The 14961-nt window shown below is 39.1% G+C and overlaps 1 protein-coding gene across 1 annotated transcript in view; it reads right to left on the bottom strand.

Annotated features, from left to right (window-relative positions):
- COL3A1 (collagen type III alpha 1 chain) overlaps window positions 1–14961 on the bottom strand; it is a 49235-nt gene that overhangs the window by 19743 nt on the left and 14531 nt on the right. Inside the window, exons 2-14 of the mRNA XM_071434464.1 lie at window positions 11417–11622; window positions 9753–9791; window positions 9064–9180; window positions 7409–7480; window positions 4199–4264; window positions 3549–3602; window positions 3278–3331; window positions 2487–2540; window positions 2276–2329; window positions 1883–1936; window positions 1368–1412; window positions 1141–1194; window positions 149–193 (exon numbers count right to left, since the gene is read on the bottom strand). Of these exons, the coding sequence (XP_071290565.1) occupies window positions 149–193; window positions 1141–1194; window positions 1368–1412; window positions 1883–1936; window positions 2276–2329; window positions 2487–2540; window positions 3278–3331; window positions 3549–3602; window positions 4199–4264; window positions 7409–7480; window positions 9064–9180; window positions 9753–9791; window positions 11417–11622 (914 nt within the window). The remainder of the gene's footprint in view (window positions 1–148; window positions 194–1140; window positions 1195–1367; window positions 1413–1882; window positions 1937–2275; window positions 2330–2486; window positions 2541–3277; window positions 3332–3548; window positions 3603–4198; window positions 4265–7408; window positions 7481–9063; window positions 9181–9752; window positions 9792–11416; window positions 11623–14961) is intronic.

Here is a 14961-nt window from a genome sequence, read left to right as displayed (position 1 = left end):
TGAAATATACACAATTGAAACACAAATAAATATAATGCTCATTCTTGAACAAGTGCACCCCAATTTTGGGTTTGCTGGCACTGCAGAACATCTGCTAGAAGTAATTGGATTAAAGCAACACAAATACTGAAAGTCAAAGTTGCCTTACAGGTGGGCCTGCTGCTCCTGGAGATCCGTCTTTGCCATGGGCACCCTACAGAAAGAAGAGAGGTATTAGGTGCAGAACACTACCCTGGACACAGAACCCACATCCTTTCATGTCCATGACTCAGGGACCATATTTTTGTGTCTGTTCTTTCCCACTTAGTTAACTAAGACCCAAGGATTCCTTAAATGAGAAATTCCAAAGTAATTATTAACTGAATATTTTGTGAAGGAATATACAACACTTTACGTGACTTGCACTGTGACAGGAAGATGTAAAAATACATTCCTATTAAATTTCTTAAGGAAATAACAGCTACATTCACATTGTCTATGTGATTAAGTAAGATTGCAACAGATGTGTACTTCAAAGTAACAATCACTTCTGATTCACGTAAAAGACTAAATTTCACTCCAAAAACCTGATGAACACTGATGACTTTTTAAACCCTGTTGCCTGTCTTGTAGCCATATTAGACCAGACCCTCTGCTCAGGTTATGCAGTGTCTGCACAAACAAGGGGCTGGCTGTAAACTGCTTTGTTGATTGTGTTGAATGCTATGAAATAAGAGTTCCTTCAGAGCGAGGGATGTACCCTCTAACCTGTCAAAGGGGAGTTTTATAGTTTCCCACAAGTTACTTTTGAGATTGCATTTTTTCCCTCTCTCTACCGTCCCCTGCCACTCTCTGCTTCCACTCCTCCCCCCTGCTTCTCTTTGCCAAACCTGAGCTTATGCTGAAACACTGAACTCTCCCTCAATGCGTAATCTTTTCATTTCAAAAAGCAAAACAGGAAATAAGGTAGTGAACGTGTTGTGGGTTAGAAGTGTTACATCTTTAATTGGGGACTGAAAAGGTTTCATGTGAGATTTTTTCATGCTATGTAGTTTTTTACTCCTTTACATTACAACTGCTTTAAGGAAGTAGGGAATTCTCAACATATTGAATCCACATATGTGCTGCCTCTAGATAAGAGCAATGTCTGCAATTACTTACAGGGCCACCGGGATTCCCAGGTCTTCCTCTTTCTCCAGCTGGACCTCTTGGTCCCTAGAAAACATAGTAAAAATGAATCTGTTAAATGGCCTCTAAAATCAGATGGCTGAGCAAAGAGACATTGCTCTTATTTGTGTAACTCACTATAGTCCACTGCATGTGGTAAAGTTAAAAGGATGAGGAACAACTCAGCTAACATTTAAACACTCCAGGATGCACATATTTACCGGTTGGCCTGGTGCTCCATTTACTCCAGGAAGACCAGTTTCACCCTGTTACAGAGAGAAAAGAAAATGAACTTTGGTGAGAACACTTTTTGGTTTATTCAAGGGGAAGAGACACAGAAAAAGCGCAACTTCTTATCCCTTTCTATGGGGTGCTGGGTGTCCTCAGCATGAACTGATTTCTGAGAAGTGTAAACAAGTGTCAAATCAAAAACTAAACAGGAAATAAAAATCAAAGACTCAGCTTTCAAAATACTATGCAGGAAAGTCAGATGACCAAGACTTGTCCCTTCATTTTGGTATCTCATGTTTATTATGGCTGGAAAATTGGGACATGATGTGGTTCTAAATATCTAACTACTTCAGAATGATTAATATTCTTTTCATGGAGGCATTAAACGGCTTTCTTTAATGACTATTGTATTTTTCTAATTGTTTAAAATGCAAAGCACAGCTATACAGCAAATAATGGGCTCATTACTCTACCTGCTTAGAAAGATGACACTCTAAATTTTTACCTTTGGACCAGGAGCACCACTGTCACCTTTGGCACCATCTTTTCCATCAAAACCCTGTAGGAAAGTAAAACCATATCTGTGAATTGTATTCCTCCTGCATTCTGGAAAACTTGATTCCTCTTGGCAAAATATTAAGCCCCCAAAAGGGGCATATTTTCAATAATGAGTGCTATCAGCTGTTGGAACCCTTTTCAGCATTGGGGATGGAGCTCTACAACTGAGGTAACCAGAAAAAACTTGAATCTTTGTTATGGAAGTTCAGATTACATAGTGCAGAAATTAACTTTAGTTATATGATTCAGTCCTGGAAATGGCTGAAAGATCACAACTGTGCAACACCATCATTCAAGGAGAGTAACAGAGTCAGCTATAATCAACATACTCAATACTTACTCGTTGGCCTTTCATCCCAGGCATCCCAGGCATTCCAGGGTGTCCTTTGTGACCCTAAACACATAAATATAGAAAGATTAATAAATAATGTACTTATTGTATGAAGAACACAAAGCAACATTCACTGTGTGTCATGTTCATCTGACTAACTTGATGTGGGAAAACAAAACCTATGATTAGAAGACAATTGTTAATGGGAGATTTTCCATACCGGTAATCCAGGGATTCCACGGTCTCCATTCCTGCCTGGTCTTCCTGGTTCTCCCTGTTGAAAGAAAATAATTTTTTTTTAGTGTTTTGTTATTGCTTGACTTACTGGCAAAGCACCAGTTGTGGTAGAACAAGGTGAGTTGGAGCAAACAGGTGAAACTTCCACCAAAGACAGTGGTGGTCATGCAATTCCTCTCAGGGTGACAGTTCACTCTGTCACTGCCTTTTGGAAAACAACTGCCAGAATTTATAAACTCAGCCTTTAACAAGATTCTAGTTAATTTCTAAGCTACTTCAAGACAATCTTTAGCAAGAGATGATCCTAGAAAACTTATTCTTCTCAGTAAAACACTCAAAATGGACACAAGCTGTAGATGTTTGTACCTTGGCTGGTACTCCATCTGTTCAGGACTCCCAGCTGTGACACACACAATGGTGTCAATGGCTGTAAGTCCCATAGTAACATTTTAAGGGAGCAGAAAGCTACCACTACTGTTTGATTTTCTTTATAACTGCTAATTTAATTTGCACCAAATAAATTGCTTGTTTCATGCTTATGTACTTTTTTTTAATCAATCAAACTGTCTGCTAAAATTGGACATTTTATGGAATAGACAATTAGACCTCATGTAAGCCAAATTTATTTTCTTGAAGACATGTTGTCAAATAGAGAAATAGGGAGATGCTAAAAATTCTCAAATGCAATAAAATCAATGTCCTCTGTTGTCTTGCAACTTAATGAACCTTTTTATTCTTATTTATTAATAATGGGATGAATAATAGTGAACTTACATCTTTTCCTGGTGGACCAACTGGGCCTATCATTCCAACAGGGCCTGGAGGTCCCTGTAGAAAAGTAATTAATATTAACTACAATAATAACAAATATTAAGTCTTCAAGCTACAAATGCATTAGCCATCATAAATACTTTTACATTTTACATGCATCATAATAAACAACTAGGATAAACTGCAAAATTTCCATCCACTGCAGAGGTGACACAGATTCACACTTTTAAGGTCATGTCTCTAACATACACAGAGATACTGAATGGGTACATACGGGAGGGCCAGGTTGTCCTGGTTCTCCAGGGGAGCCCTGGTATCCAGCAGAGCCCTGGAATGCAGCAAAAAACTCAGTCAAGATGTGAACAGCTACATGCACCATTCCATGGTGCAGTTATATTTGATATAATTATATATTTTATATCATTTCCCATAATTGTAAGGAAAACTGTAGTCAGATCAGTCAACAAATGACTGAAGGTGAAATTACCAGAAACAGGTAGAACATGCCTCCAAGAAAACAGAATTAATCTGCTCTTCTAAAAGGAGATGGATGTTGAAAAACTCAGCCCCTTGGTGTGTTCACTGAAAGTGTATCCCACTTTCCTTTACCTTCTGTTAATATTTTGCATGGATAGACATTGGGAATGTCAGCAGGATGTCAGGCAGTGGCATGTCTTCAAATAATGTTAACTTGGACTTGCAGAGATCTCAAGGGGTACACAAGGATTTAAGCCAGGACAGTACATTGACCTCAGCTCTTGAGTCCTGGTGATGGTACAGCCCAAAATGACATTTATGCATAAAATTCTTCAGCATAGTATCCAGATTTGTCAGTTGAAAAGGTGCTTAATGTTTATGACAGAGAAAAGGAGGAGCTCATGTAAAAGAATACAAGACGATTATGAAAAGATTAACGTTACTTACAGGGGGACCTGCATGTCCAGGTGGGCCAGGGGGGCCACTGGGGCCAGGGGGTCCTGGAAAGCCACTCTACAGCATAGATTAAAAAACAGTGGTTACATTAATGTAATATAGCTATGAAGCTTAATATAGTTTCAATAGCCATCAATAACTGTGAAATAAACTTTTACATAATTAGTTCAGAGAAAAGTCCTCAGTGACTTGCACTTGGTGCAGTAAAAAGGAAACAGCAGTATATTCACACAGTGCTGAAGAAATACATTTTCTAGTTGTCCCTTCAGAAAAGGCTTCACTGGGTTGCTCCTTGCAGGCTTGGCTAATATACTCCCAAGGTATTTTCAGAGCTGCAGCTTTTCATTTTTGAGTCACTACTGCCCTTCTCTAGACCCCAGAGGGATGCTCAGAACTCTGCTTTTCAGCTGCCTGAAGGGGAAGAATGGAAAGTAGAACTGAATTTCTGTTAGACAGAGAAAATCAGTGTCAGCTTCTCTGCCATGTAACTGAGCTTAATTAGCCCAACACTAGAGACTCCTCATGACCTAGAGATACACTGAATTAAGGCCATACTTTTGTTGTAGTCAGTAAGGCAAACATTTTCATCAGTGAAATATTTTCTGAGCTTTAACAGTACAAAGCCATAAGAAAGAAATGAGGTCTGAACTAATCAAACCTCAATATTTGTACTTCTTGTAGCAACAATGACAAAAGCATTTGATACTGCAAAACAGAAAACATTTATAAGTTAGCACAGTGGTTTACTGCAGCTATAGGGGGTTCTTTAAAAAAAAAAGCTTTTGTTAAACTCTTCATGTGTTTCCCACAGCCAAAAGAATCACATATATGGATGATACGAGGATCACTGTGTGCTGCAGTACTGGCAGAATATTCCATAGTTAATATTGCACAGAATTTGTTTCACAAAATAGTGTCATATTGTGTCAGAAAAGGTCATGTATTCCAACTTCATGAACCTAATTTTCATAATACAACATTATCAGTATTGCTGTACTATACTGGCATATGTAGGACAGTACCTTACTATACTACAAAAAAAAATTAGTTCACAGTTGTCTTTTGTCTAAAAAATGCGTCATGTTAATATTTGCTATTTTCTAGGAGACAAGTACAGCAAGAGGCAGAGCTGTGAGGGTTTGGGAAATGGGGTTGCCTCTGTTGTAAATACAATGGGCAGTCCCTGTTAATTATTAGAACTCATTTGGTATAAAGTAGCTATAGATCCAACCAGAATTAAAGCCATCAACAGCAATCAATCAATTACACATATAGCTATAAACAAACGAGATATATGAGGAGATAAACTGATAGTTAGGGGTGTGCTTGCTGCTAGAATCTCCAGACTTTGAACAGATGAGCATCCTCCAGTTAGAGAATGTGCATTGGTGGAAAGAGACAAAGACAATATGTGGAGGTTACATGGGCAAGTGAAGAGAAACTGAGATGTAAAGCACAAAACCAGTCTACAAGTGGTGTAAAACCATGGGAATGAATGCAGCAATGGAGAGATGTGTGACTGAGGAAATACCAGGCATGGTAACCACACACAGCCAATGCTGCTACTATATCTTATTGTTTTGCTACTATTCCAAATTATTTCAGTTTGGATATTTATTCATTAGGAGCATTTAAATTAAAATTGATAAATTTATAAAATAATAAAGAAATTAGTCTATGTAATGAAAATTATAAGCATTATTTAGCTCTAGTGATTTCAGCTACATCTGCCTGTAACTGCTGGTACTTTGAGGTCATGTATGCTATGATGCAATATAAAAGCCCTTGTGACCTGAAAATATACAGACAACCCTGAAGATGTTCTAGGGTGCTCAATAAAGTAGTTAGGTGTGTTTTTTTAACCTGAGTCCAGGAGTCAGAGCACAAGAAATCACTAATCACTTCCAGGGAAAAAGCCAAAACAGAGAGGAGTTAACCACAGTTGTTAACTGAAGGTGCCTCTGTTATCTGCCTGCTTCAGCACATCCCATATTAAGACACCAAGTAGCAGAATGCAGATGGCAGCTGTGGGTGAAAACTGTGAGGAGTAAATATGAATCAAAGAATAAACAAGGACAAAAATGGATGGTTGAAGAAAAATGCATGGATGATCATATTAGCAAATGAAGGAGGTAGGAATAGATTAAAATGAATGTGAGAAAATAATGATTATATTTCAGGAAAAAGAGCTGTTGTGATTAGTAAACCTTATTTCACAAGATGATCAAATGGAATTCCTCTCCTCTCCACCCTCCACTTTCTTGGAACTGCCTTACTATGCTACAACATGTGATACCCAAACTATGTTATGCAGAATTGGGCTGAAAATAGTGATTATGCTCAATGAAGCACAGCCAATTTCCAGTTGCAGCAATTCACCACACCCTCTCTGTAGCAGATTGCCTGAATCAAGAACACTTCATGTTGAATATCTCTAAATCCCAGTGCCTAAAAGGAGAATAATGAGGTGCAACATTCAGATTTATATTACGCATGAAACATAGCTCAGGTACAACTCTTTGAGGCAGTTCCATGCTTTTTCTCACTTAAAAACCTGAAAATCTTGACCAGGTCTAGCAGGCAGATACAGCATCCTTAGTACACAGTCTGAGTAGCTGTGGGTAAAAAAATGGTAATTGTAAAAAGAAAAAGTGAAAATAGTTTGAGTTTTGGAATGAATAAAGTTTATAAGAAGGGTTTACTCACTTGTTATCAGGCAAGTTTGAATTGTGGAAAAGTTAGCAAGTGTGGAATATCATGCTCAGTAAAAACAAATGATACTGAGTGGGTGAAGGAAGATTAAAGGCAGTGGAAGAGGTAAAAATTGTTGGAACGAAAGGAAGAAATAAGTGGAAGAATATCAAGTAGATAAATGAAGAATGTACATGAGACAGAAAAGGAAAAATATTCAGGTAGTGTAAGAAGGTGAATCACAGACAGAGATCTGGAAAAGGAAGGTAAGAAAGTGAAGAAAGAAAGTGGAAAATAAAAAATCCAGATCATCTATAGCTACTTTCTAGAACAGTGTTGCTGAACAAACTGGTGCCTTACATCACATTCAACTTGCAGGCAATAATTAAATGAAAACTTATATTGTTAGATTAAAATCAGGATACATACACATCCAAGGTATAATCTATGAGCAGAAAATATATTCTTTAAAAAGAAGAAAGGACAGAAAAAAAGGCTTTATCATCTTACAATGGGTTGTGGGTACCCGATACCAGCTCCACCAGCCTTCACATCATAGGAGTCATACTGTGGAGAAAAACTCTGTAAAAGAAATAAAGAAAAAAAGAAAGAGAGAAAAAGAAAAAAAGAAAGAGAAGAAAAAAAAAAGTGATTGCTACATACCAAGTATTTTTTTACATTGGTATAACAAATGCATAGAAATAACTCATTTGTATCTGCTGAGTAGTACTAGCTTGACCTATAGCTGCCATATATTTACATAAGAGAATCCCAGACAGTGTCTTCTTTCTGAGGTCATGGTGACATTAGCTCTCTAGGCTGGGCACATCCATTTTTCTTCTTGACAGCTGGTCCTTAGCTGAGCCACAAAATTACCTTTCTCTCTCCTTTTACTGTGGTTTGACTCCTTCTTAGCTTCTTTCCCATTTTCTCTGTCTGTCTCTTTTCTGTTGGACTTAGTTGTCACTCAAGGAAGTTGATGAAATATTTTTTGTTGCTCCAAAGAGCACAGCTGTTTATTATTATCATTATCATTTTCCTGATTTCTTTTAGCTGTGCCTAATGAATGACTCATTTCACATGAGCAGACAGTCAAATGATGTGGCATTAGTGGAGTGATGCATTATCGGCCCACAGGTGGTTGAGCAGGAAGGGTTGAACACATGCAGTGTTCTGCCTGTTCCCCCAAAGCACTGTGGATCCAGCTCCTGCACTGACCAGGTGCAGGACTCCTGTGCTCTTGTCAGGATCCAACAGCACATCTTTGATACAGGGTTGGAATGGGAGGCTAATTCAGCCTGTTTTCCTCTCCTGTGTTTGCCTCTCCAAACCCCAAACCAGTGCCCACTGGGACTGGTAAGCTGATCCACAGGTCAGTCCTGCAGAAGCAATCCCTTTCAGGATTAAATAAAAACGAGACATCTTTCCTCACTTTCTGGTTTACCTGGGAGTGGGAAGTGTATATGGAAGTTATAATCAGTGTACTCAAAAGTAGCAATGATTTTAACATACAAGTATTTCTCAGCTTTGTGCTACAGAAGTCCCATTTTGTAACCCTGGGCTTGGTGGCCTGCATGGATGACAGTGTCACCCTGTCACAAAGCACTGCCTGGGGCTCAGTGCTAATACACTTCAGTTACAATCAGCTCTCTTGCTGGGTGTGCCCAGCTCTTCTGAAGTGACTTCAGCATCCAGTGAGCCAGAAATAAAGAGGCACCATGGCAAAGAGTACTTGCATGGCACTTCCCTGCCAGCAGAGGGGCAGTGCTTCAGTCTAGTCTTGTTGGAATATTCTGTTATTAAACATGAATTGATGAAATATAGGACAGTAGGAGACTTCCCTAACTATTAAGCTTATAGAGAAATCCTCCATCACACTCTTTCTGATCAGATTATTTCTGAGTCCTTCAGCAGATCTGGCCCCAAAAGTTTAAACAAATAAGGTAAGGCAGAGATTTAATTGCACTCCAGAGAAATTTTATGGACAAACACCCAAAACAAGAGCAAAACCCCACGTACCACCCATCTCTGTTTCCCAAAGGCACAAGTGGGATGGATGCCACTGAAAGCAAAGCCCCTGGGAAGGTGCAGGGGACAGATGCCTACAGCATTGCTTTGCATGGCTATGAGCACCAAGGGAGAGGCTGAACATAACAATGACTTACACCTCCACTTATACTGGGACATGACTGGCAGATTCCAGGGGGCCCAGGAGCTCCAGGGCTCCCTGGCTGTCCTGGTGGGCCAGGGGGACCATTTCTGCCTGGAACTCCAGGAGAACCCTGCAAAGACACAAACAGAGCAGATACAGATGTTGTCACTTGCCTCCAACTGCAAGGGCATTGAGGGATAAACCTTTCCACTCATAACAAAGGCTGTGTGTCTGTGCTGGGAAACCTCTCCTAAACAAGGCCACAACCAAACATTCAGGGAAGAGAGACAAAATTCACACATGGAAACACTTGGGTAATGGAACCTTATTACAACTGATACATAATCAAACACATCAGAAATATTTAGCAGTTCAGTTCCTGAATCTGAAATTATTACTGCTAGTAGAGTCTTAAAGATTTTTTTCTCCTTCTGTAAAGAAATATAAAAAAATATAACAAACGTGATACAGTTTGGACTAAATGCTGTTCTTTCAGTTTAAATTTTTGAGAGTGATGTTGAAGCTAAAGCTCCACTTCAAAATATCTATATGGTACAGTCTTGCTGCAGACAGTTCAGACATCAATGAAAGCAGGGTATCTTGGCAGCTTGAATGGGATATAAAGCACTAGAAGAATGGGGTCTTGATTTTGTTGGTTTCCTTGGGAAAAAAAAAAAAAAAAAACAAACAAACTGCACTTACAGGATCTCCCTTGGGGCCTCGGCTGACTACTCCAGGAGTCTACAAAAAAAAAAAATTGCACACATTAACAAGAGCAAAATGCTTAAACATTTGATATAGTTTTCTCACATTAATTCCATTAATGCTTATTCAGGATATTTAAAAGCTGTAGGGTTTTTGGTCAGTCAAGCTACTATTGCTTGGATAATTTATAGAATTACACCTCCCTTAGAGGCAAGAACACGGCACTAATTAATTCAGTACAGCTTTGCCATTGAGTGCAATGGGGACAGAATTCCACTGTGGAATGCTGTGATAGTTTTCTTGTGTCATTCTCACTCCAGCATGTGAAGTGTGATGAGCTAACTTTAAATTCTCAGATCTACTGCTAACTTTAAATTCTCAGACCTACTGCTGCAATTTATTTATTTTTCAATTAATAATTCAGTTACATGGTACTACCTGGATTTTCAATTTTTGTGTTCAGCTGCTACCTTCAATAGCAAAGAATATTCAGCTGAAACAATTTGGTATCTTTCAAGATGGCATTTCCCTATACACCACCCAAGGTCATCAGGACAGCTTCCAATGGCCTGACCAAACTCCTACATCAAAGAGAGAGGCTGTGGGTGGAGTTCATGTGTTCTTCATTATCAGGAACTCCAGAACTGAAGAGTCTCTAAACAAAGAGGGGGAGGTATACTTGAATCTTCAGCATGCTTGTCTATACCACTCATGTCCACCTCTCAACATGTTCAGTGAAGTAGCTCAGGGGACCGTGGGTGCAGTGGAGTACTGCAAGTGAGGTGCAAATAAGACTAGGTGACATATCTGTGTGTGACATATCTGTGTGTGACATATCTGTGTGTGACATTCCATGTGTAAACAGATGTGCTGCAGAGCTGCAGAAATGCATCTTCTCTCTCTCTTCCTCACATCTCTCTCACTCTCTTATTTTGTAGATAAGGATTTTTAATGTGTCTGTGGCAACCTAGGTACTTGAACAGAACCTCATGGATCTTTAACACTGGTGAAATGTTCAGATAAGCTGAACGCTCAGTATAGCTGGCTCACTCCCTGAAAGACTTAGGAAGGGGGCTGGGCACGTACTAACATTCTTGATCTTGTTGAGGCTAAGTTAATGCAACTGGTTTGTATAATGTTGGTGTCTATAAAAAGATGGTGATAAATTAGGTATGTACAGTATAATCACCTTTCCTTTACAGGGCATTAAGTCAGCAATATGACTGCAAAAGGAAATTCACTCTGTGATGACGTAGAATTGAGTTGATAAGAAATGAAGACTCAGAGATGCTATTAAAGTTCTCTAATTTTCTTTGACTCTGTGTTGACATTATTTTCCTGGATATGGGTTGAGTATGAAGTCAAAAATAAGGTGTTTGCATTATTCCTATGCTTTTCCATAAAATGAAAAATGTAATACTGAGTTGCTGCCTTCTGTCCCTTTCTACTATTTTGGTACTATTTGGTGTCCATTATCTACATAAAACTGAGTTGGAAGACTTAATATTATCAGCTGCATTGTCCATCTTAAGTATTTGCCTAAATTCGGAAAGTGGCATTGAAAAGAAAGCATTTAAGAAGACCTAAGCCAAAATGAATTGAAGTTGACGTGCATCAAGAAGGCAGCAACACCAAAGAAACAACAGTGAGAATAAACTTACTCTTGGAGGTGGTGTTGTTGTTTGTGGACAAACTGGACAGCACTCTCCAAAAGGGATCTCTGGGTTGGGGCAGTCCAGCTCCTGATCATCACAGATGATGTCATCGCAGAGAACAGATCCCGAGTCGCACACGCAGATTTGGCATGGCTCTGGTTTCCAAACATCCCTGTCAGCATAAGCCTGCCCAAGATGGGTACATCCTGTGACTGGAAACAGAAAAAGTTGTGTTGGACGTTATTTCAAATGTGTTTTCCAAATTACAAATGAGTAACATGAAAGCTGTTGGATAGTTTGTTTGGTTTCCTGGTTCATGCATGTGAAGTAAAAGGCTAAATGTTGCTCTTCAGGCACTGGGGAATCTGTTACATTAATTGTAGAGTCTGCTCTGAGTTTATAAACAGACACCAGTGAAAACATCCTGGAGCTGAGCCAAAGCCCAATTAAATATGTGATAATCTTCTGTCTTGAGTAATTTTAGTGTCAGACAGAATTACTGTCTAATTAACAATCGAATTCTCTGCTGCAGCTAAAGAGTAAACATGCCTAAGCTCTCCAGCAAGAGTGCCACCGGCCCCACGTGCCAACAGGAGCACTTGCACATGGATGTGGGATAAGCCATCTGTCCAGCACCAACCCCTGTCTCCAGCGTCTGGCATTAATAGCTGCCACCAAGGGGCTTCAAAGAGTTTTTTGAAAGCCAGCATATGTGACAGATCTGAAAAAATGCTCACATTAATTGCCCAAATGGTTTGCAATTATTGTATCAGCTGGCCTGCTCAAATGTTACAAGTGTCTTTTCTTCAGAAAAAAATATTGTTCATCTGTAATATTCATGGTTTTGTGAATTCCTTCCAACAGCTGTTTTACTGATCAAACTTGTTATAGACTATGAATATGAAAAGGTTGACAAAAACTGCCTTGACACATTAAATTTTGGGATGGTATTTTCTTAAAAAAACACAATCCAGACAGCCAGGTCATTTAAGAACCCAATGTAAAATAACACTAAGAGCATCTAATTTGAGTTTTACCAGCTCATTTAAGTTTTGTAGATGTTATTAGAAGTCTTAGATTGCAAACATAAGTATCACTGAACATCATGAATAATTTAATAAGATTTTTTTTTCATGGATAATTAAAAATAATTCACTTTATAAAAACAACATTCTGGAGAAAGAGCTATTTTTGTGCCTACATCATTCTTAGAACTTTAATATGAGGATAATTTACCTACTGTACCCTTCAAAAAGAAAAAAAAAAAGACAAAAGATGTGATTCAAAACTCTGACGTTAAAATTGCCGCTGGCTCCAGGAAAAAATTTCTGAATATCATCAAATTGTAATGGCCACAATTATCTAGCATGAGACCGAGCCCAAATTTATTGCAGTTTGTATCCTATGGGTTTTTTCTCCCTCCCTGCATTTTTAATCTCTGTTTTTAATCTTTCCATCATTGCATTAGCATCCTGGTCTCTTTTTTTCCTTTTTCTTCCTCTCTGTATTTGTGGGTGTGTATTCCCATTCCATACCAATGTTCTTTGGCACACTTAGATGCATTTCCTTTCTTCTCATGCCTCCTCTGCATTTCACCTTTCCCATAACACATAACTTCCCTTTTCATCTTCTGCAAATCCTTTCATTTTGTACCTGAGCAGTTCCCCTTCTTTATTGCCAGGTGCTCAACTGAGCTTAGTTTGCCCCTTCTGCTCCCTTCCCACTTTCTCACTCAGCTGGTTTTGCTTGGTCACACGGACCTGACATTTTCCTCTATTTCACCCATGGAATTCATTACCTCCATTGAGCTCTGGAAGGGCAATGGGGAATACAATTATGGCTCCCTGAGGGGAGAGCCAGAGTTTAGATCCTGGGGCAGAGCACTCCCTGGAACAGGAGGGTTTATTTTCCCAGTTTCAATCCTACTACAGGCGGTCCATGTCTATGCACACCATCTTGTGTTTTTTTTTTTTTTTTTTTTTTGCACTTTCAATTATAAAAGAAGGAAACAGGAAAATGTCGACTTGCTAAGGCTGGCACTCCTTATGGTTAAGAGTTGATTTTGACCACTGTCTTGATTAGAACAACAAAGCTTCAAAAACCCTTTCCAGATATTTTCAAGCCAATATTTTTTTCTTTGCTTGATATCAAGCTGGAATCCAGTATTTTACCTTCCTTTGACCGCACAAAAAATCTTAACATGGAAAACCTTCCAATGGCATATGAAAACTCACTCCCCTCAGACATTCTCTATCACTTAGAAACTCAGATTTTCCTTTTCTGCCCTTTTTGGGCCTCTCTGGAAACTTCATATTCTGCACAAGAGAAATGTAGAAGAGCTGCCCATTTTCAGGACAGCCTCTTCCCCACACCCACATGTCACAGGGTTATGGCATCAGAGGATGCTTCTTCAAAGGACCTAACAATGTGTACCCTCTGAATAGGGTCTAGACCTCCTTCCTAATCTGCCAGGCTAGAGCTACTTTCTAAAAATGTTGCTTGCCTTCCCAGTTCTCACCCCACAGAACCATATCCATGGAGCCCAGGGAAATAAGCTGATTCTCTGCTTAGTTAGATGCTGACTGTTCCTGCAAGAAACATTTTCCTCCTTTTCAAAAACCAGGATCTTGCTGTGGGCACTTAGGGAAAAAACAGGCTGCCCAGTCTTGTCAAGGCTAATGACAAACGTTTCCTGACAAACAGGAAGGCTGAAACATAGAAGTGAAGGATTATGAATGAAATCTTGAAGTGACTCAAGAGAAAAACCAAATCACAGAGTGGCTCATTGCACATATGGAGCCCTCGAAAGCTGTGTGCTGTGGGAGGCAGAGCCTCAGCAGAGCTGCTGGGGAGGTTAGAGCCTGTGAGCCATCCTGGAGGAGTGGTTGGATGCACCCTGGAGAGCATGGAGGGGCACAGATCCACACCACCCAGAGCAATGGATTGCTTGGCTGTCACTCTGCTTGAGCACCTACCAGCTCTGCAGCTTAAAAGGCTCTTTTCATTTGGAACCATAATAAGGAAGGGGAGAAATTCCTTTTTCCTAGGGCAAGTCATAGTTGTTAAATAAAAATACCATTGTATGGACTTAAAAGAACCTAATACTGTTACTATTTGCACTTGTATGTACAGTTATATGAATTGCATACACATATAGAGAGATGCATAGCATACACACTTTTCTGTACCCAGATGTGTTTGATTGATTGTAATATTCTGATTTTCAGCTTTTTCATCACTTTCTTAGCCTTTCAAAACCACATATTTTTAAACTATGTGTTTAAAACAACAAAGTCCTTATTTACTAGGAAATTCATATCCAAGGATTTGAGCATTCCTACATCAATTTTTTCATAATTACTTTTTTTCATTTATTTGTTTTGTTTAGTTTTTTTTTTTCAGAGATGTGATCTTGCTGCCTTACAGCAAAGAGGCCAGCTCCAATGAGGAGCAGAAAAAGGCTATCTTTCCCCTGTTTTTGCACTGCTAGTTAATAAAGATTCTTTTTCCAAGACAGAAGCAGTATTTCCTCAGTGCCCAATTTTTTACAC

Source organism: Agelaius tricolor, unplaced genomic scaffold, assembly GCF_023055355.1.
Source record: "Agelaius tricolor isolate 1412-34295 unplaced genomic scaffold, bAgeTri1.0.p SCAF_10, whole genome shotgun sequence".
NCBI lineage: Eukaryota > Metazoa > Chordata > Aves > Passeriformes > Icteridae > Agelaius > Agelaius tricolor.
The sequence above is the reverse complement of the archived record's forward strand: the minus strand, read 5'-3'. Positions and strand labels throughout refer to the sequence as shown.